The sequence below is a fragment of the Camelus bactrianus genome, chromosome 2, assembly GCF_048773025.1.
Source record: "Camelus bactrianus isolate YW-2024 breed Bactrian camel chromosome 2, ASM4877302v1, whole genome shotgun sequence".
NCBI lineage: Eukaryota > Metazoa > Chordata > Mammalia > Artiodactyla > Camelidae > Camelus > Camelus bactrianus.
In genome coordinates this window covers 93731228-93753294 of record NC_133540.1, presented here as the reverse complement: position 1 = coordinate 93753294, position 22067 = coordinate 93731228, and the positions used below count along the sequence as shown (strand labels likewise).

General features: G+C 36.8%; 1 protein-coding gene across 7 annotated transcripts in view; it reads left to right on the top strand.

The window, feature by feature from the left end:
- Positions 1–22067, top strand: part of WDFY3 (WD repeat and FYVE domain containing 3) — a 242829-nt gene that overhangs the window by 142929 nt on the left and 77833 nt on the right. For all 7 annotated transcript variants that reach the window (XM_074346631.1, XM_074346601.1, XM_074346645.1 and 4 more), the window contains 12 exons: positions 1631–1862; positions 3049–3149; positions 3308–3526; positions 6740–6921; positions 8525–8756; positions 10088–10248; positions 12836–12947; positions 14732–14922; positions 15983–16135; positions 19968–20041; positions 20121–20282; positions 21817–21911. In XM_074346631.1, the coding sequence (XP_074202732.1) occupies positions 1631–1862; positions 3049–3149; positions 3308–3526; positions 6740–6921; positions 8525–8756; positions 10088–10248; positions 12836–12947; positions 14732–14922; positions 15983–16135; positions 19968–20041; positions 20121–20282; positions 21817–21911 (1914 nt within the window). The remainder of the gene's footprint in view (positions 1–1630; positions 1863–3048; positions 3150–3307; positions 3527–6739; positions 6922–8524; positions 8757–10087; positions 10249–12835; positions 12948–14731; positions 14923–15982; positions 16136–19967; positions 20042–20120; positions 20283–21816; positions 21912–22067) is intronic.

Genomic DNA, 22067 nt, shown 5'->3' with positions numbered 1-22067 from the left:
AGGAGCATGCCCAAGTTGTGGCTCTGGAGTGAAGAGCTGAAGCTTATTGGTGGAATGGTGATCATAGGAGCGAGATGCTAGATGGATTGTTCGTGTGGACCTTGACTTACCCCTGTGCGCTGGCAAGAATTAGTACAGAGGAGAGGTGCAAATGCAGTGCCAGCAGTAGTAGGTGGCGGTTTCATAGAGGGATTTCATGATAGGATTGCCGATGAGGAGACTCCAAGGACAAGTGTTTGCATAAGGCTGGTGGAAGGGTGTTGGGGAGGAAGAGTGTTAGCAGAACGTAGGCACTGCCTACCAGTCCGGCATAGACCCGGGAGAAACACCAGATTCCATCCACTCAACAGCTGTGGGGAAAGAGTATTCTCAGTAGAGCTCTCAGTGGCCCTAGGTGTCCTTCCAATGTTAATTTAAAAATTTTGTTGGTTTTTAACTTTGCAATTTATTTTGTCTCGTTGTTAGCTATAGTTAAAGCATTTGCGTTGATGGATTGAAGTGACCTTTACTAGGGAAGCAAGCAGGAAAGAATAAAACTTAGAAAAGTAAAATAGCTGTTCTGAAAGAATGTAATAATTATTCAATTCAATCCCATTATTTAGGTGAGAATCAGAGATTAAACAACTTTCAACTGTTATTTTAACCTTAATTTTTCCTCCTGCCATTTATTAATATTGATTAGTGAATACTGTTTTGGAAACCTTAAGATCTTTTGGGTTCTAACACAGTTTTATTGGGAAACAGAGTATTTGAATTTTTCTTGTCAATTGATAGACATCCCTTACATGTATATATATATGTTTTGTTATTGTTTTTGTACTTTACACAGTTCTTTAGAATTGACAAAAATAGTTCCTTTCTCTAAGAGAATATTGAAATATTTTTTATGGTTGCCTGAATGCATGGCACTCTTAAGAGAGGAATAGTTACATTCTTGTGGTTCATCTTGAGAGGGAAGATTTTTCTCCATTACATTAAAATATATTCCTGAAAAATAGGACAGCCTGTTTAAATTTTTTTGTTCTTGAAATTGTTACTATTTGCATGCATATAAGAATTTTTAAATTCAAGTATTTTTATGATCTCATGTTTAATTTTAGTAGTTATAAGGGAAGAATTTAAAATGGGGAGAAAATGGCAGAAGCGAGCTTCTGCTATTTATGTCTGATTTTTTAAAATAAGAAAGATGACCTATTTCTCTCCATTATAATACTTCTTGCATATTTTGCTTTCTTCTCAAAGAAAAATAATAAATAACTTAGAGAAATAAAAATGTAATCTGATTTTTATAAATCTGTAATTTATAATTAAATTGTAATAGTGGCTTGGACAGTGGTCATTGGTGATTTTTATTCTTCTTGTATTTGATCTTTCCTTGTGCCGTTTAGTTTCCAACATTTCTGCAATGTGTTACTTTAGTAATAAGTAAGAAGGTAAAAACACATGCTATTTAAGTTTAGAAATGAACATAAATTATGTTAAAACTGGATAATAGCTTTGGGGTTTAAAAATAAAATTATTGTGTATATTGAAACTAAAGACTAGTATTTAAAAATAAATCAGCCTTGTAAATTCATTATTTTAGAAATCTACGTGATATTTTTCCCAAGAGATTTTCTTTGACTTACAGGTAGTATGATCACATCTATGGAAGGTCTGGGTTCTGATAATGTTTTCAGTTTACACGAAGATAACCATTACCGGATAAGCAAAAGCCTAGTAAAATCTGCAGAAGGAAGTACTGTACCCCTGACCAGGGTTAAGTGTCTGGTTTCCATGACAACTCCACATGACATCAGACTTCATGGGTCATCAGTTACTCCAGCTTTTGTTGAATTTGACACATCCCTTGAAGGGTTTGGGTAAGGATTTTGCAAGGTAGCCAAGCCTTATTATATTAATTTATACCTCAGTCTTGCCTTTGATGAATAGAACATTGGTTTTAAATCTACTTGATTAAAATATACTATATGCTATATATTTTCAAATGATTGAGTTCTTTAAGCATGTTATTTTAATTTTTTGGATTCAATTATTTTCAATTATTTATTATACTAAATAAATTGATATGGTATAAGAGTCAACAATCTAAGGCGCATGGTCCAAATCTGTGTTCGTAGGTTTTTTTTTAAATAAAGTTTTATTATAACACAACCATATTCAATTATGTGTATATTGTCTATGGCTGCTTTCATGTAGAGTGGCAAACTTGAGTAGTTGTAATAGAGACCATCTGATCTGGTCTGCAAAGTGTAAAATATTTACACTCTGGCCCTCTCTAGAAAATGTTTGCCTAGTGCTGATTTAGTACAATAAAGTTACAGATATTATGCAAATTAAAATTAGATTAAAAGCTCTTTGGGTTTTATCATCATTTTTTCCCTCAGATTACCTTTGTATCTTATACATGAGAAGTATTCGGTTACTATCACATTAAATGAGTAAATACTTTCAAGTAGCAGAAAAAGCTATAGTAGCAGAAGTAACAAAAAGAATCTCTAGAGAATCTAGAAGAGTATGTTTATAAAGTCCATCAGCCTCAAAATGGACACATGCTAATAGAATAGATCTATGTTTATACCATTGTTTGTAGGATTCTTATACATTGTCGGAAACTCTAAATAGTGTTTTAAGAACATTGTCGTGGGTTATTACTGAACAGTGAATTAAAACATTTGGGAATAGGCAAAAGTAATCAGAACAGTGGTTACAGAAGAGAATGACTCACTAGAAAGGGGCACAAGGGAATTTTTCTGTGGTGATGAAATTGTTCCAATGTCTTGTACAGGGTTACACATTAGTGCATCTTACCATATGCAAATTATACTTTGATTTTTGTTTTAATTTTTTAGAGTGGAGATTTTTAAAATACACCCTTTTAAATTCTCACATAATTAAAAGGAGAGGACTTTGTTAGGCATCTAGATTTATTCCATGATCTCTTTATCTCTAGTTAATAGTGGCAGTTTATTTCACTGTGGTAAGTACATAGTAATAAGAGAAGAAAACAGTTGCTCTCTAATACTTACGTTGTCTTTTCTTTAATAGCTGCCTGTTCCTGCCCAGTTTAGCCCCTCATAATGCCCCTGCAAACAATGCCGTCACAACAGGTCTTACCGATGGGGCCGTGGTCAGTGGCATTGGTTCTGGTAAATATTACTTTCTATGCTCATGAGATTCTTTTTTTTTTTTTTCATTCAGTGAATTATGTTTTATTTAGAGATTCTGCCTTTGTTGGCATCTTTTTTAAATATAAATATGAGTCAACACAAACTCTTTCATTGTTATTTTTCTACTTTCACTTTAGGTGAAAGATTCTTCCCTCCTCCATCAGGCTTAAGCTACTCTAGCTGGTTTTGCATCGAACATTTTAGTTCTCCTCCAAATAACCACCCTGTCAGACTTCTGACTATTGTTCGCCGAGCAAATTCTTCTGAGCAGCATTATGTGTGCCTTGCCATCGTTCTGTCAGCGAAAGACCGGTCTCTGATTGTTTCCACCAAAGAGGAACTGCTCCAAAACTATGGTCAGTAGCTGTCTTCTTCTTTCTGCTTCTTGTGATTGGTACAAGTGTTAAACTTCGTTTTAAAATTCAGTTTTAAGATCCAGCTGGTAATTCTTTTCTAATTTAAAATCATAGACTAGAACAGGTTATATGAAATCTTGAATATTGTTCATCAGTGAAGTTTTAAGGCATTTTCAAAAGAAACTTAGAAAACAGCAGAGAGAGTCCCTTAAATAAAGATTCATCTCTCCTTGCCAAGAAATCGCAGCTTTTGCTAGGAAAGCAGGTTGCTTGTGTAATATATTTTAGTAAGGATTTTCATTGGCTGTGAATTCTGCTTAACTAATGAATATTCATTGAGCACCTGCCTACCATATGTGCCACTCTGTGCTAGACACAATAACACAATTTAATTACTTTAGTCATCGCTTACCTTCAAGACTTAATACATACATTTAATAATCCTAATTCCTTCCAACATGTCATAATGTTACATTACTATGTAAGAGAACTTCATACTCAAGGCATTCATGAAGATCTTCCTAAATGATATAAATAACATAAAATGTAAATCTGAGTTCACTGAATTTTATTTGCTCTGAATATAGGTACTTGTATATAAATGTACCTCTTTTTTATTATCTAATTTTGTTTTTTAACTAACTAAATAAAATAATAGTACACATTGCTTCACCTGTGGTTGGTATTCACATATTAATTGAATATGAATGTTAGCTTCTCAATTAGACTGTATGGCTTCTTGTCTTATTTAGGATTCTTCATCATGATCAGCACAGAGTTAGGCATCAATGTAGTAAGTGCTTTAAAATCCTGGTTAGGACACTTTATCTGCTCTTTTGTGGCATTTGATTCTGTTGATGTTTTCTTCCTAATTAAAACTATCTGTAGTCTTGCAGTTTGAGATTACCTACTCTCTATTCTCTCACCATTTCTCCAATGTCTCTCTCAATTTCCTTCAACAGCTTTCTCCTCCATCTTCTTTTAAAAATTAGTATTCTTCAAGCTTTTACCTTTAGTCTTTGTAGCCAACCTGCTCTTCATGAGAGGAAAAAAAAAAATCACCCATTTCTATTAGTATTAGGTCTTGTTACCCGCAGGATCTCTGAAATTAAAATCTTTCAGTTTGTCTGTGTCCCAGGCTTTGTCTTCATATTTTCAACTGCATATTAGACATCTTAACATGAGTAGTCTTCGTTAAACAGCTCAGACTATAAGATTTGTTCTTAAAACCTGCATCTCCTATTTTCCTGTTAAATGACACCCTCACTACCAGTTAGCCCATTCGGAACCTCAAGTCAACCTTGAAAATACCCTATGCCTTTTTAATATTTCTTGAATCTTCTGTTCCTTCCTATGCCCACTGTCGTAACTGTTTAATATTCTTTATCACTTACCTGGACTTCATAGATCTTAATTCTTTATTTGTTTTTGTCTGCCTACCCTGCTAGAACTCTTCATTTCCCACACACAATGTTATTATCTTTGTAATCTCGGGAGCCCTGCCACCCAAAACAGTGCCTAGCACATACTAGACCTACACACATTATTTAAAGACAAATGAATGAATGAGAAGAAAAAAAAATAAAGAGAAAGAAATACAGATAATTTGAAAGGGAAACAATGAGAAAAGTGAATAATAATGGAGAATTTGGGAAAAGGATAGAATTTAATGAAAAAGTTAAGGATTAACTCTAGGGATATTTCAGTAAAAAATGTTTTCTAACTCTGTCATTTTCACTGAATGTAATTTGCCAGACTACTTTGGTCCATATATCACTAGAAATTTCAGTAACTTATACATTTGTGATACATGTGATGTGACTACTGCAAAGATCCATCCTCTGAACAGCTGTAGCCCATTAGGATGCCTAGGTAATTAAGAGTTGTCAGAAACCAGTAGGCTCAGCAAATATCCTGCTACACCACTGAATGCTGGGTATGTCTTAGTTTAAACCTGAGTCAGAGTGTGAAACTCTTGGAAAATTTTTATAAGAAACATCTTCTACAGTTCTCAAGAAGATTCAGTCTGTTAACCAGGGAAGGGAGTAGGAAGAGTTCCTGGTTTCACCCATGCCTTTTATCTTTTGTTTTGCATCCCTTGGTTGTAGAACACTAGACCTTTCAAAGCTGTTTGACTCTGCTTTTTCTTAGTTCATTAAAATCTGTTGCTAATTAGGCCACAATGTGGATAAGATGCTGCCTTTTTAGGGGTCTTCACATCGGTAAATGTATATTCTGAATTGTCATTTAAAAATATAATCTCAGCATAAAAATATAATCTCATGCAGGTATTTTTAAGATTCCCAAAATAGAGTATTTTATTTGTAGTTCTTTCTTCAAATAATTTAAACTTAAAATTTTTAGTATATTTACATACATGTGCTTGTACTGAAAACTGGTGGGTCTGCTTTAAGTTACATGGTTAAGATCAGCTCTTTTTAAAAATTTTTCTTGGGCTGAGGGGAGGAATGACTTTCTAACATCTGGTTTCTGCTGCTGCCCCACCCCCTTTTGAATACTATATAAATGGTAAGATAATTTTTAACTAGCTTAACATTAAGATTAAATTAATACTTAACCCATTTATTTCCTAGCATGATTTGATAACATACTAGATAGGAGAGAGAAGCCAGATTAGAGTCAAGAAGTGATTGCAGCATGTTAGCAAGTCACCAGAGTTGTCAAGTGAAGCAGGAAACTTGGATTAACAAATACCTTTCCACTCCCTGAATCACCTCTTTCCTACCAGCTGTTGCCAGGCTAGGGTCAGGGCAGTACAGCCACAAACTAGGAACAGGTAGTTGCCCCCTTGTATCATTGAACAGAGCATCCTTGGTTCTTGTTCTAACCAGTGCTGTGATCAGATACATGTCAAACTAGAATTTTAGAAGACCTTTTATAACAGAGCATGACAGGTAAGAATCAACTAGTCTCTTTTTGTTGTCTATTGTAACTTTATTTTACTGTCTTTTTTTTTTTTTTTTTTTTTTTACTTTTTATTAGTTGTTATAAATAACTGTATGTATCTTAAGCAGAACAAAGCAAAATGTATCCCAGGTTTTACTTTTTTACTACAGTTAAAGTTACTGAATGAATAGGATATTTTCATTTACATCATCATATTATCTTAACATAGAGTGAAAGTCTAGATATGAATAATTGTTAGCATGAGGACGACGTTGAGTTTTTAATTTTTCCCCCTCTTTATTTTAGTTGATGATTTTAGCGAAGAATCATCTTTTTATGAGATTCTGCCGTGCTGTGCTCGCTTCCGATGTGGAGAACTGATAATTGAGGGACAGTGGCACCACCTGGTTCTGGTGATGAGCAAAGGGATGCTGAAGAACAGCACTGCAACCCTCTACATCGATGGGCAGCTTGTCAGCACCGTGAAGGTAAGCCTGCTTGTGCTTGTCAGTCCCAACTGCCTCTACAAGATATTTGAGGGGCCAGTGTGCTTATGTGTGTGTGTCTGCAGGGGTATTTTTTTAAGTTGTCTTAATTTTAAACTGACCTTAAGTACGCATTTGAACAGTGTGTGAGGGTCATGTGGCTGGCTCAATTCATGTCACTTTATTAGAGAAGACTCGAAAGGCGTGCACTAAAAAAGTTAATGCACATGTTAGTGCTTGAACTGGATTACTAAGTGCTTTTTCACCGCCCAAACCAGTTGGAAGGCTGGAAACCAGCTGGATGCCTAAATAAATGATGAACACACTATTTTGTCACTTCATTGTTATTACTGAATGCAATCCAGTAGGTTCTATACCCCTTTAGAGCTAGAATTGTTTTTACTCATTTTTGTTTTCAGATCACCCAGATTAGTCCCGGATAATAATAGTAGCTGTTTCCTTATCATTTGTTGAAGGAATGAATGTATAAATATTACTCTAGATAGCTTTACCGCATACAGTATTCAGAAGCCTCTGTGACTACATTTTCTTCCTTAGTGATAACTTACTGTGGCATTGTGTTTCAATATGATAAACCCTAAAATGAACTCTGTGGGACTAGTGATTTATTTTCTTGATATACTGGATTGCATTAGAAATGGATTTATAGATTCTTTAGTAGGTTGCTCCTACGTTATTTTTAGTATTACTGAAATAAAAATGTTTTCAACTTCCTGAATTGAGAAGTAAGAGTTTATTATTGATATATTGCCATCATCATCGTTACTGTGCCAGTGAGAAGTCACAGTCCTGTGACACCAGCTTTAGTTCACATATTGACCTTCATACTCATACTGTTACCATCAAAAGGAATTCTTTAATATGTGGAAGAACAGATGTGATCTGAAGCACGGACAATGTGACAAAACATTCTATGGAAATGTTTTTCATTCCATTAAGTGATGAAACTGCTTATACCACCAGAAGCAACTTGATTTCCTTATCTTTTATACTCTAATTATATATTTATTGTGAAGAGCTGAATGATAATTTAAGCATCTTGTCAGTAAACAGTAGTATGATTTTAAATCTGAAAATATACTTTTCACTGGGATTAAACTGTGTTTATAAATCGTAGCAGATGATAGACTATTCATTTTTCTAATATTTTTATAGCAGGTTACCTATTATAAAACACTTTTCGTGAATAATTTTATATAACAGACTCACACTGAAAGTAACATAACTAATTCAGTACTTGAATTCCATAGTTGGAAATCTGTTTTATATCAACTTGAAAAATTCATAGCAGCATCGTTAATTTGGTATGCACGCCAACCGCACAGTAACAGCAGCCCTGTATTGGACTGTTGCCCTTTCTAGCATTAGATAGTTGATCTGTATTACAGCATTGAATAACAAATTTCCAGCTTGCATGTCAGGTTCTAGTATCTTGGCCTGCCCTCATGTTTCTCAACCCAAGTGCTTTTGTACATTTCTGAAATCATACGGCCTTGGGATAATGAAAATATACACAAGAAGTGGTTATTTTCCTGATGAAAGTGTTTGTGGTCAAATCTCACGTTTGCTTTTGTTTTCTGCATAGCTTCATTATGTCCACAGCACTCCTGGGGGCTCGGGTTCTGCAAACCCACCGGTGGTCAGCACAGTCTATGCTTACGTCGGGACTCCACCTGCCCAGCGCCAGATTGCCTCACTGGTTTGGCGCCTGGGACCCACGCACTTTCTGGAAGAGGTTTTACCTCCTTCAAATGTTACTACCATTTATGAACTAGGACCAAATTATGTTGGAAGCTTCCAGGCCGTATGCATGCCATGTGAGTAACTTACTCTTTGTTCTTAAAGCTGTATAAGGCTTAACCTCCTGTGGTGTAGATGCATGGATAAGTACATGTGTGTGGCTAAAGCTGCACATTACATGTCTCTTAAAAAAGGGCCTTCTCCTCTCCTGTTCTTCAGCGCAATACTCTCGACCACTCCTATTCATAAGTGCTCTCCTCCATTGATCATACTGTCCTTTCTTGATCTTTGTCTTCGTGCGTATTCCTAATTTTCAGTTTCTCTTATAGGCTCCAAGATGTAGGTGTATACTTTCTAACAGTCTACTGCCAACCTTCTTCTCTCTGTAATTTCTCTTATTACATGAAGCAGTTTGAAGTCTGTCTACTCTGGTTAAAGGAAAGAAGGATGGGTCTAGAAAACACACACGTATTCTTTAGGTTAGACCAGTTAACATCCATTTTCCTCGTCTTTATTCCGGCAGTCCTTTCTCCCAAAAGGAAATTGGAATCAAAGGAATTGATGTTAAAGTATAATTCCTTTGCAGTACTTTTTCCAAATGATGTCTTCCATTCTCTTGTTCTCATTCTACCAAAGTTCTCATAAGAGTTGGGGCAAGTATGCTGTAAATGGTAATAATCTTATGGCTAAGTAATTTCTTTCACTTAGGTTCTTGATTTAGATAGCATGAAATAATAGCTAACAGTTACTGAGCACTCAGTGTGTGCCGAATAAGTTAATATGCACGGAGGACATAGCTGTCTTGAGCCCTTCACATGTATCTGTTCATATCCTCAGAACACTGGGACTTAAGTATTGTTATCGTCCCCATTTTATAGACGACGAAACTGAGCTGCAGAGATGTATAGGTCACATAGCTTTTAAGTGATAAAGCAGAGGTTCAGAGTTAAGCTATCTTGTTCAAAATTTGTGTTACTCTGCCATGTTGTTGAGAAGAATAAAAAGAGGCATAAATGGGGGCTCTCGTTGGGGAGGAGACCTCGTGGTGCAAAGATCATGGGCATTCCACTCATTTTTATTCCCTTGTTCCTTGCAATAATGGAAAGTGTTTTGTGATTTGTTTGATAGCAGTTAAAACTCTTTCTCTTTCTTTACATTATGCTGCATATTAAGCATACTTTAAGAGCAAAATTTGGAGTGCAAAAGCTTTATGACTGGATGGTTTTCCATATTTGTAATTAAAGAAAGAAATGAAGAGCTATTAAACAGTTTTTAAATTTAGCTCCCTATTCCACTTTAAAAGATTTTTCAGGTGTGTTCATTTAACGATGATAATAAGAATTAAAGGGTTGTGTTAGGATCAGGAGAAAAACTGACAATTTTGAAAAGGATTATTCTTCTTTTGAAGGTAAAGATGCAAAATCCGAAGGGATGATCCCATCTCCTGTGTCATTAGTGCCAGAGGAAAAGGTTTCATTTGGCCTCTATGCACTGTCTGTGTCCTCTCTAACAGTGGCAAGAATTCGGAAAGTGCACAACAAGTTGGACAGCAAAGCTATCGCCAAGCAGGTAAGCAGAATGATTTCCCAGTAAGCTGTGCCTGGTTCTCACTGGGAAGATGTGCCAGAGCTTCCTTGTGGGCACCACCCAAGTATGAGTGGTTGCTAAAAAACAGTGCCTTTCGTGTATTGTTTTGGCTTCTGTGCCTTTGAACTTAAGCCAAAACTTATTTAGATATTTAGTTTAATTTGGAAAAGTTGAGAATTTCGTTCTAAGTGCATGGTTTATATTAACTCCAGTATTTTTCTTGGCAATTGAGAAATTGAACTTTAGGAGACTAAAGGAAACAATTGCTGTTTTTTAAGGCTATAACTTTTTTTTGTATAACCTACTAAATGCTGAACAAAACACATTTTGTTCAGGACCCAGCAGTAGGTAATAAAGAGTAAAATTCTTGCCTTTATTAAGGTTCTTACATTCTAGTGGAAGAGGTGGACAATAATAACTGAAGGAATAGCCTGGTCGTAGAGTGGGTTAGAAGATGAAGAGTGCTACGTAGGAAAATACAGAAGGAAGGGGGAGAGAGAGAAGCTTATGGCTTTAGGTAGGTTGGTCAGAGGAGGCCTCACTAAGAAGGTGTCAAGGCAGTGAACCATGAGAGTACGGAGAGTGGGATGTGTGTGTTACCCCAAAAGAAAAAGGAAAAAGACCCCAGTTCTTGTCATACTAGAAATAGAAGATTACCAATGGGAGATGGTGGGCGTTGTATAGGGAAAGAGTTTGTTTTTTAATTGAAATACAGTCAGTGACAATGTGTCAGTTTCTGGTGTACAGCACAATGTCCCCATTCATGCATATACATACATGTATTTGTTTTCATATTTTTTTTTTCATTAAAGTGTAATTAGGAAAAGAAAAGTACACCTCCACGAATGGGAGACAGCTGATCCAAGGGGGAGAAAGCAGTGGTCTTTGTCTGCCCTTTTGTCTTATACCCTCGCTCTAGAGGTGGTCTTTTGATTGATTGACGGCTCTTGTCCCTGGAATGCTTAGCATGTTTGGCCCCTTTACGCGTGTCCTTACCCATGGTGTACACAGAGAGACCCTTGGCGAGGGGTGGGGGGGCCTAAATCGCAATGGTAATTATATCACAATGAGCATTAGATCATGTTCGGTAGGGTCCTTCTCACTGCTCAACAGTTGGGGCTGTCAGGTTCTAACCGATTTCTTGGTGACTTAAAAGAAGTGAAGCCCTTGTACGCTGGAGGCATGCATCCCGCCGTCTTCTGGATCATCCTCCCTCTCCTCCACCTATCTGCCCAGTGTCCCCACTTATCTAACTACCTAACATATGTATGGGGTTGGGGGGCTTGCATTCCAGGAGTGTAAGTGCTGAGGCTCCAAGGAAGTGCATGGCTGCCACAGAGGCACATGTGGCTCCAACAGAACAAGAGAAGGCCTGAGTAGCAGGCAAGGTCAAAGTGGAGTCACTTTTTCTGATTTGGAGAAAACTGTCAGAAGAGTAGTTGGGGAGTGAGGGGAATACTGAGAATTACGTTTTGCAAAAATTGAGAAGTGTATTAGACATCTTAGTGGAGATATCAGAGCCACTGGAAATACGAATCTGAGTTCAAGGGAGAGGTCTGAATGTCATGAGTGTTTGTACATGGTGTTTAAAGCCACGAGACTAGGTGCATTCACCAAACTGTAGATGTAGGTAGAGAGGAGGAAGGGTTTACAGGCTGGGCGTTCCAGTGCTGTGGAGCTGGGGAGGTGGTGAAGAACCAGCAGAGAACACTAACTAAGGAGCCAGCAAGAAAGGAGAAAAACTAGGGTGTTGTAGAAATCAGTGATTCACTGTGGCAAATGTGTCAGAGCAGTCAAGAAAGATTAAGGCTGAGGACTGAGGACTGACCACTGGGTTTAGCAAGGTGGAAGTCATCCGTGAGCTTGACAAGTGATTTTGGCTGATTAGGGGAGGCAAAGCCAGAGGGGAAGGAAATCAAGAGGCTGGAAGGAAACGATTTGGAAACAGTAAGTATCGACAAGCTCTTGTACAGAGCTTTGTCTGAATATGTGTGTGTGTGTGTGTGTGTGTGTGTGTGTGTATACATTATATATAAATTATATATATAATATGTATGTATAATCTTCTAAGGAACAAAAACTGCATAAACTTAATTCTACAGGTAGCAATAGATTTAGTCTACAGATTATTTTTGCTTTAAAAGTGCATTGGGTGTGTATGTGCAAAATTTAACGTTCCTTTTATGTGGGTGTGTTTTACCCATAAACTTGGATAATTTATGTGACCTTTACTTGAATATGGAGTAAAGCAAGTATTATATTCAGTAATCAGGAATACTGTGAGGCAGGGAGTGATGAGAATCTTTAAACCACAACAGAGTTTCATTCAGAAAGACCCCTGAAGCTGATTCCTGAGACCACTTCACCATCTTTCAGTAGATTGTATTTAACTTACTTCCTGTGAGTTTCCACACCTTTGGAAGTATTTGCACATTAAAAAAAAAAAAGAATGCTCGTGTTTTTAATATTCTAATAAGGAGAGAGTAAAGATAGGTCCTTTTTTCTTTTCGAATCAAAATGCTCAGACTGTTCCTCTATAGTTACATTGTTTTCCTTTCTTCTCCTTCAGTTAGGCATCTCCTCCCATGAGAACGCCACTCCCGTGAAGCTGATACACAACTCAGCAGGACACCTTAATGGACCTGCACGGACGATTGGGGCTACTCTGATTGGATACTTGGGTGAGTCAGGTAGACTTTGTCCTTTAAAACTTCTTTATTGGTCTTCAAAGCTGCATTCACCTTCTTCGTTGAAGGTGGTGTTTAATTTTATATCCTGTGGTACTGACCTATAATGTTCTCTCAGTATTTAGAGATTAATGTCAATCCCAGGCTCCAGACAACTTTAAAAATTATAACTTTTTATAAAATTCCGTTAACCTTTCCCCTCTTTTGTCAGCATGGATGAGCACTGACTGTATACTTCTATATAATTTCAAGGTAAATTTTATACTACATTTAGGGACAGTTGTAAAGACTCAGAAATATTAATGATTGTTATTGCTATATGGTTTGGTTGCCTTAGTGGTGGCACTCATGCTTCTGTTATTTGGAAATGAGCTAGAAATAAGAGCTTCGGAGTGTGAGCATGTGACTCCAACTATAATAAAAGTCAGAGCTGTAGAGCCTCATACTTGTCTGCTTCAAAAGATTTCTTTTTTTGGGGGGAGGGTTAGCTAGAATGTTGAGGCATAACTCAATCAGGCTATCTAAAATTCAAAACTAGCTATTATGTATTTTAATGTTCAGATCAGTACATAATATTGGTTCCTTTTAAGATTAACAAAAAGTGTTGGGCCAGTCAGCATCCTACCTGTTCACTATCAGTCCTAGGCAACTTTTATTGTCCCAGGCATGTGCACATCTCCTAACTTAGTCTTTCTTTTTGACCATATTGTATTAATAAAAGTTTCCTTTATGCTAAGGCACATGGTAGTTTTTCTTTATTCAATTAAGCAAGTATTTACTGAGCACTGACTGCTCTATGCCCTGTGCAGAGATACAGCAGTGTTGTGACACAGCAGGAAGAGCAGTGAATGAACAGCTCAGAGATTTAGGTTCTAACCCTTGTTGTGTCACTGGATTCATGCCAGACATTTGAGCTCTGGGGATGTCATTTTTCTTATCTATAAACTAGTAGTTCTGGCCCTAATTACCTTAGAGGATTGTTTTCAAAATCCAGTGCCATACATATTACAGTATTGTGAATACTGCAAGCCACACAGAATATAAAATGCATTATTTGCTTTATTTTTGAAAAGCTCAATCTTGATCGGTAGGCAAATGACATTCAAACATTGCCTTTAAAAAAGAAAAAAAAATAGGTTAGGAATGTATAGAGATGAATTTTTTTGTTTGTTTAATTGACACAAAGTTAGTTCCAGTACCTGTTCCCACATACTTCTGCTCTTCCAGGATCACTGATGTTCTGTTATTCAGACTGTGTAACTAAGAGCAGCTTTGAGCAGTGGTCAGTAATATGCTTTGTTTGGCTTTTCTGTAGGGTATGCTTCACCCCTGCCAGGTCGGCTTCCCCATCCCATTTCCCAGCTCACAGAGTTGACGTGCTTTTGCTCTCCCCAAGCTTATTCTCCAACAGTACCTAGTAAGGCATTCTCCCTTTCCGCAGAAATACATCCTCAGGGCCTCGGTCCTTGTGAGTCTGAATGCTGCCCAGGGCACATCATGGAAGCATTGGTGCTTGCTCTCAAGCCCAGTTCTTCTCTGCTCGCTCCTTTGCTCCCAGTTCTTCTCTGAAAGTATATACATCAGCATTTACTGCCTTCCCCCAAATTCTACCTTGAATTTTTTTTTTCAAGAATTTCTCTTTTAGGCTAGAAGGGTTTGGGGGGTTTCTTTTTTAAAGTATAATTTATAATTAATTAAATATTTCTTAAGATAATGTATTCAGTTCTTGTGTACAGTGGGGAATTTATTTTAATTATTTTTCACTGTCTTTTAATCAGGAGTAAGAACATTTGTTCCTAAGCCTGTTGCCACTACTTTGCAGTACATTGGTGGAGCTGCAGCCCTCCTGGGCCTGGTGGCCATGGCCTCCGATGTGGAAGGGCTCTATGCTGCAGTCAAGGCCCTGGTTTGTGTGGTCAGGAGTAACCCACTAGCCAGCAAAGAAATGGAAAGAATCAAGGGCTACCAGGTTTGTAACCATAAAGCTTGGTCGTCACTTTACTTTGCATTAAAGGTCTTCTAATTGTCATGGTTATTTGTTTTTTCAAACTCTGAAAGAATGATACTGCCCAAGTAGACTTGAAAAGTTAGTAGTTTTTATTAAAACTAACATTTCAAGTGAGAATGTGAGTTGTTTGTTAGTTTGGAGTTATTTTTCTCTGTGGAAATAGGGATTAAATGAAATGGGGTCATGTTCCCACTGCTCTGGAGACTGCCAGGTTGGGAGGAGGTCCGGAGCCCTCCCGGTCCCCCTGGTCTCTCCCTCCACACCCAGTCATCCTTTACCCGCTTCCTTACTCAGCCATGTGAGAGCCACTGTGTGTTATATAGTCCCGAAAACTCACATGCGACTGAAAATACGCAGTGTTCATCACTTACATCTCTACTAGGTTTAGGCAGAAAGCTGCTTATGAGAAGAGAAACAGGTATTTGGAGCAAGATTAAATCCCTCTAGTGTAGATGAAGAACAAATGCCTTCTCTGGCTTTAGCCTGAAGTTCATTGGCAGCAGATAAACTCTTTAGTGTTTTCTGTAGATTTAATTACTCTATTCTGGTAAGTTTTATTTTACAAAACTTTCAAAATGATACTGCAGCACTGTTTATCATGAAAAAAATAGGAATAATCTAAAAGTTCCAATAGTATGAGACTGACTGATAATACTATAACCATTTCCTATGATAAAATTATAATCATGGAGACAGTATTGCAAAAGAAAAATCCTTTTGATAAATTTCTGTAGAGAAAAAGAGTAGAAAATTGTATGCACATGATGACAACAACAATTTAAATGTTTATATGTAAATTGAAAGAGTTTATGTAAAAGTGGATATTTTTATAATAGAATGATGGGATTAGCTGCTTTTCAGACTTCCTGTAATGCTATTTTATCATAATAAAAATTTAGAAATCAGTGTAGAAGTCTCAGGAATTGCTCTGCATAGGGTTCTCCAGTGTGTGTGTGTGTGTGTATGTGTGTGTGTCCGTAGGACGATTGATAAACAAACATTTGGTATTGCTTTCTTTTAGTTGCTGGCAATGCTGCTTAAGAAGAAACGTTCCCTTCTGAACAGCCACATTCTCCACCTGACTTTTTCCTTGGTGGGAACTGTTGACAGTGGACATGAGACCTCCATTATTCCAAATTCAACTGCTTTCCAGGATCTACTTTGTGACTTTGAAGTATGTATAAGCACGCTAACTGGAAAAATATAATCAATGAATCAATTTCTTATTCTATATTTGATAGAGTTAACTATTAAATAATCTTGTCTCTAAAACATGTTTATATTCTATGATTTTATGATGCTCATGTTAATGTCACTAGTAAGATGTACAAAATAGGGTAGTAATGGGGTTCCTTCTCCCCAAAGATGTTTCATTTTACAAATATCGTAGAAGTGAAACAGTGCATTGCATATGCCTAACTATGGCCAATTCGCTGTTGCTGCTGGCATTATGAGAGGCAAACATATTTTCATCAAATAATTTTGATGGAAACTTTTCCTTAATAAATAGGAGTTAGGCCTGAAATTTTGATTACTAGTAGCTGTTTAGTAAAATACTCCTTTCACCAGAATAACAAGATTTTTATTTCTACTGTCTTATTACCATAACAGCTTCCACTCTGTCTTCTCAGATCTCACATATCTTTCTCCATTTAATTTCTTGTTTGCAACACTTTGCACACTCATCATTATATACTTTACTTTCAAGACTGTGAGATTGGAGGCTTGGGGAGTGCAGAAACCATGTCTGTCTTCACCTTTGTGTCCCTAAGCACTCAGAGTGGTGCGTGGCACCTGATGTTTGCTGTTATGTGTGGCCCTAACTCTTCTTTGTAGCTTCTGTAAGCTGTGTCTTGTCAGTTATTTTAAATCTCTAACAAAGAGGCTGTGTGCCCTCATTGCTTTACTGAAACTTTATTTGGAAGCGTATTAGCAGTCCTCTTCCAAGTACAAATCCGTGGCTTGTCCTCGGCTCTCATACCTCCAGCTCTCGTACCCCCAGCTCTCAGTGGCACATGGCGCAGTCTGTTTCCCTCTTCTTGCATCTCTTAGTTCTTTGTTAGCTTTTGGGCATCACTCCCCTCGTTCTTATATCTTTCTCACTGCTTTTCCTATAATTTTCTGATTGTGGAATTTTCATTACTTTATAAAAGTGTCCATCTTCACTTCTTTATCTTTTCCTTTGTTGTCTTCTTTCCTTTAGGTTCTCACCCAGGCCCATAGCCTCATCTCTACAGAGGCGACTCGCAAATCTGAATTTTTATCTTGACATTCGAATTCCAGACTGACTTCTAACTTCTTCCTCAGCATTTCCATTTTTATGTCCCAGCAACACCTAAACCGAACTTAAGATCCTTCCCCAAATTAGTTCTTCCTTTTAACTTCTGTTTCTATTAATAATACCACCATTCCCCCATTCACTGAGGCTTGAAACTGAAAAATCAGCTTCCTCCTTCTGCACTGTTGATACAGTCCATATTAAGTCTGTAGATTCTGCTTCCACATTTCATGTAGTCTGTGTTTTCTGTTCCTCCTGCTACATCCTAACCCAAGCCCTAATCAGTTCTCCTAACTTATTAAGATACCAGTCACTTCTTTCTCCCTTTCCTATCCTGTGTGTTTTTTGACCTCATTCTTTCTAAGATGTAATTGTATCCCTTATTCAAAAACTTCCAGTGATTTTTCTGCACAATAAAGTACACATTTCTCAGCTTGATAGTCAAAGTTCTAACAAACAAACCTCTCATTCTTTTAGAAAATAATTAATGAATAGATTTGAGCCAAGCACTGGATTAGGTGCTAAGGGTATGAAAATAAAGGAGAGTTGAGTCAATGCCTCAAGGCATTTGGTCCATTAGAAGAGTGGAGCAAATAGACAATAAAAACTTGTGAAAGCACAGAGATAAATGTATGCGCTAATTATTATGAGAGTACCAAGGAGATCTACTTAATAAGCCAAGCTTCGTTTTCATCTGGTAATTGATACGTTACCTTTAGTTTCAGATTTCTGACTAAAATTTAGTATACAAACATTGGAAGTTTAGTTGCTTTGCAAAGTTTGGCTTCACTCTATCATACCCTGCTCACTTTATGGCTTCAGATAGCATTCCTAGTAACCCCGGACTATAACAGTCAATAAATATTTAATTTACCCTATTTTTAGAACAGCCATTTGACAAATGTAAGTCAAATAACTGTAATAGCACCCAAGCATTTTCTTTTTTAGTGGTTGTTCTAGAAATTGCAATATACATGTGAAACAATTCAGTCTGTCCTCAGGTACATGATTCCACTTTACCGATAGTGTAAAAACCCTTGTAACCGTGTCCTTCCATTTCTCCTCCTGTCCTGTGTGCTACTGTTGTCATACGTTTTACTGTGTGTGTTTATAATCCCCACAATACTTTGTATTATTTTTGTTTTAGATAGTCTATTATCTTTGAAAGGCATTAAAATTATTTTATATTTGCCCACATACCACTGTTTATGGGCTTTTTTATTCCTTTGTGTAGAGCCAGATTTCCATCCTGTGATGAGTAGTGTGTCTGCCTGCAGAACTTGCTCTAACATTTCTTATAGTGCAGGTCTCTTGGCGATAAATACTCCCATCTGAAAAAGTATTTTCCCTTCTTTTTTGAAAGATATTTTTGCACAGAATAGAGTTCAAGTTGATGGTTTTTATTCTTTTCATCCTTTGAAGATGTCAGTCTCTCCGTTGCCTGAATGTTGCTTCTGCCTGGGCTTTGTTGACCTTTTTAGGTCTGTGAGTTTGTCATTTTCATCAAGTGGGAAAATTTGTAGTTGTTATTTCTTCAATTGTTCCCCTCCCCCTCCCCCACCTAGGCACTCACCTCACACGCACACCTTTTTTGGACTCCAGTTAAACATATTGTTTGATTTGTCCCACAAGTCACTAATGCTCTATCTAGCAATATCTTTTTTTAGTATTTTTTTCTCATGCTTCATTTTGAATAGTTTCTATTGTTATGTCTTTAAGTTTCCTGAATTTTTCTCTGCAGCATCTAACCTTCTGTTAGTCCCATCCAGTATGCTTTTCATTTTGGATATTTTACTTCTTACCTGTAGAAGTTCATTTTGGATCTTGGTTATTTCTGTTATTTTTCTCATCATGTTCATATTTTTGTTACATTCTTTAGCATATGGAGCATATTTAGTAGCTTTTTTTTAAGGTCTCAGTAATTCTATCATCTGTCATTTCTGGGCCTGTTAATAATGGTTGTTTTTTTCCTCCTACTTACGGCTCGTGTTTTTCCTTTTTTTTTTTTTTTTTTTTTGCATACTTGGTTAATTTTTGATTAGATACTAAATTTCACATTGCTGAGTGCCAAATTTTATTTTATTCTTTTAAAGAATGTTAAGCTTTTCTCTGCCATTGCAGTTACATTGACACTTTTGAGACATGCTTTTAAGCCTTGTAGGGTGGACTTTTAAAATTTTTAGTCTAGTGGTTATTTAGACCCACTACGAAGGTATTACTTTTGAGACCTCTACCCAACTTTCCCACATATTATGAAGTCTCTACACTGGTTGGTGGGAGTGCAAACTATTCTCAGCGCCTGTGAGTTCTAGGAATTGTTTGTTGTACTACTTTGCAATGGTTATTTCCAGTTTCGGACACACAGGAGATTCCTGCCATTCGGTTTTTGTATTCAGCATATAGCATTCAGTATTCATTCTATTCAGTATATTGTATTCAGTAATTGTAATTAGTCATTGATTCCAGGGGAATTTTCTATAGATCTTGCCTTTCTAGTTGGTTACTCCAGGAGGGTAATTTCCATAGCGATTATCCCTTTATGAGTAGAACCAGCAGTCCTATATCCAAGCAGTTTTAGAGGGCTACAACAAGTAAAAACTAATAAAGTGGTTACATTCATTTAATTATGTAAGTGGAATAAGTTCTGTGCACTGTGTTTGTGTTTGTTGGATTGGAATTTGGGGTAGTTTTTTAACCTTAACTATACTGTTCTTTATTTTGATTATAGGTCTGGCTCCATGCACCGTATGAACTTCATCTTTCCTTATTTGAACACTTTATTGAGCTGCTCACAGAGTCCAGGTATTAGTTAATACCTAAATAGTTGTTCGCTTACAGAAGAGATGCTAGTACAGTAGATAAAATCTTCTTTCTCTTACAGTGAAGCTTCAAAGAACGCCAAGTTAATGAGGGAATTCCAGCTAATCCCAAAGTTGCTACTGACTCTTCGAGATATGTCTTTATCCCAGCCTACCATCGCTGCCATTAGTAATGTGCTGAGCTTCTTACTGCAGGGTTTTCCCAGCAGCAACGATCTGCTCAGGTAGTAAAAACTTACACGTTTTTCTGTCTGTTAACTGAAAGTACCATTAAGGTTAAGATGATTGAGATGAATATAATTGGTTCCTATGCCTGCATAACATCTGTAAAGTTGATACTAGTCAAGATATTTAAAAGGCATGGAAAATATGCATGTATCTTGCAAAGCCAATTGTTGTCACTAGTGAATAATAGAATTGGGGTGAGAAAAGATGTTAGAATTAGCCCAATGAGACTGGTTGTCCTAGACATAAAAGTGTGCAGTATAGGAATTCTTGGTCCCCGGCCCTTTTCCCCAAGCCTTGCTACTTCTCAGGTGTGTGTGCAGAAGCATGTGTACACACACTTGCACGCCCATAGGGAGCCTGCCGTGTCTTTTATATTTGTTCTCTATCCCCCAAACTAAGGGTGATGTTTTATTGTTGTACATTCAAACCTGTTATATGATGTGGCTATTATTTTGCTGCCAATGTGAAATGTGGCTTAAGGCATATTCATGGAGTGTCTGTAGAACTGTTCCAATAGTCACATGATGATCCTCATCTTAACTGAAAATGGAAGGGAAAAAACTAACCAAGGTGTTTTCCAAGTAGAGAATTGCTTAAACTGGACTTAATCATTACTGTTCGTGTAATCGCTCAGGTGTCACAGGTGAAATCACACCTGATGAATGCAATACTCACAGCAAACTAATCTCTCATTGTTGTAACATGTAAGGTACTCACTTTTGTATTCAGTCACCTTGAAGGCATTCCCTCCCCACCTTAGGGGGTGGTCATTAGGCTTATTTATTTATTTTTTTTAGTAGAGGCACTGGGGATTGAACCCGGGACCTTATGCATGCTAAGCACGTGCTCTATCACTTGAGCTATACCCTCCCCCTTAACCTTGAAAGCATTTTTTTAACTTGGTGACAGATTTAAAACTGGAGTTTAAAATGTATTTTGGAGATTATCATTATTATTGACAATATTTATTTAGCTCTTATGCTGGTACTATAATGATCACTTTGCTAAAATTATCACTGAAACCTATCAAAGTTTTTTATTCTCTATATTTTTATTCTTTATATTACAAACTAAGAAATTAAAAGTCCTGAGGGGTTAAGCTACTTGCCCCAGGTAACATGGTTAAAAACTGATACAGCTAGGATTTCAGCCTTACCTGTGTTTCCAAAACCCACACCCTCAACTACTAGGCTACAGTGGATGCATATAGATAATGTTAGGACACTTTGATTTGGATCCTGCTATGTGGTTTTCGAAATCATTTGGATTAGTGCATTCAAGGACTCATACTTTTGATGAGGTATATTTTTCCCCATATGTATTTTAAAACATTAGGGCATGTATAATGTTAATTGCAACAGTTCTAGGGGAAGCAAATGAAATACAGCCATGTAAGATCTGTATAAGAGTAGTTAAAATTAGTAATACTATTTTGGTTTTCATTTCTTTGTTTTCTTTTTCTTAGTATCTTGCTGTTTATTTTGGAGAGAAAAAATATAATCTGTAACCTCTGTTTTCTTGTATTTAAAGGTTTGGCCAGTTTATTTCTTCTACTTTACCAACCTTTGCAGTTTGTGAGAAATTTGTAGTTATGGAAATAAACCATGAAGAGAAGCCTGACACTGGTGAGTCAATTCTGGAGTTTGGAACCTAATTACCATGCCCTGTTTTCTTCTGGCACAAATTAGACCTGAATTATATGTGATACTATTATATTACTTTTCTCCTTAACATTACTTTTTTAGGTCTTTTGCAGATGCATTTGTCTTAGACCAAACTTC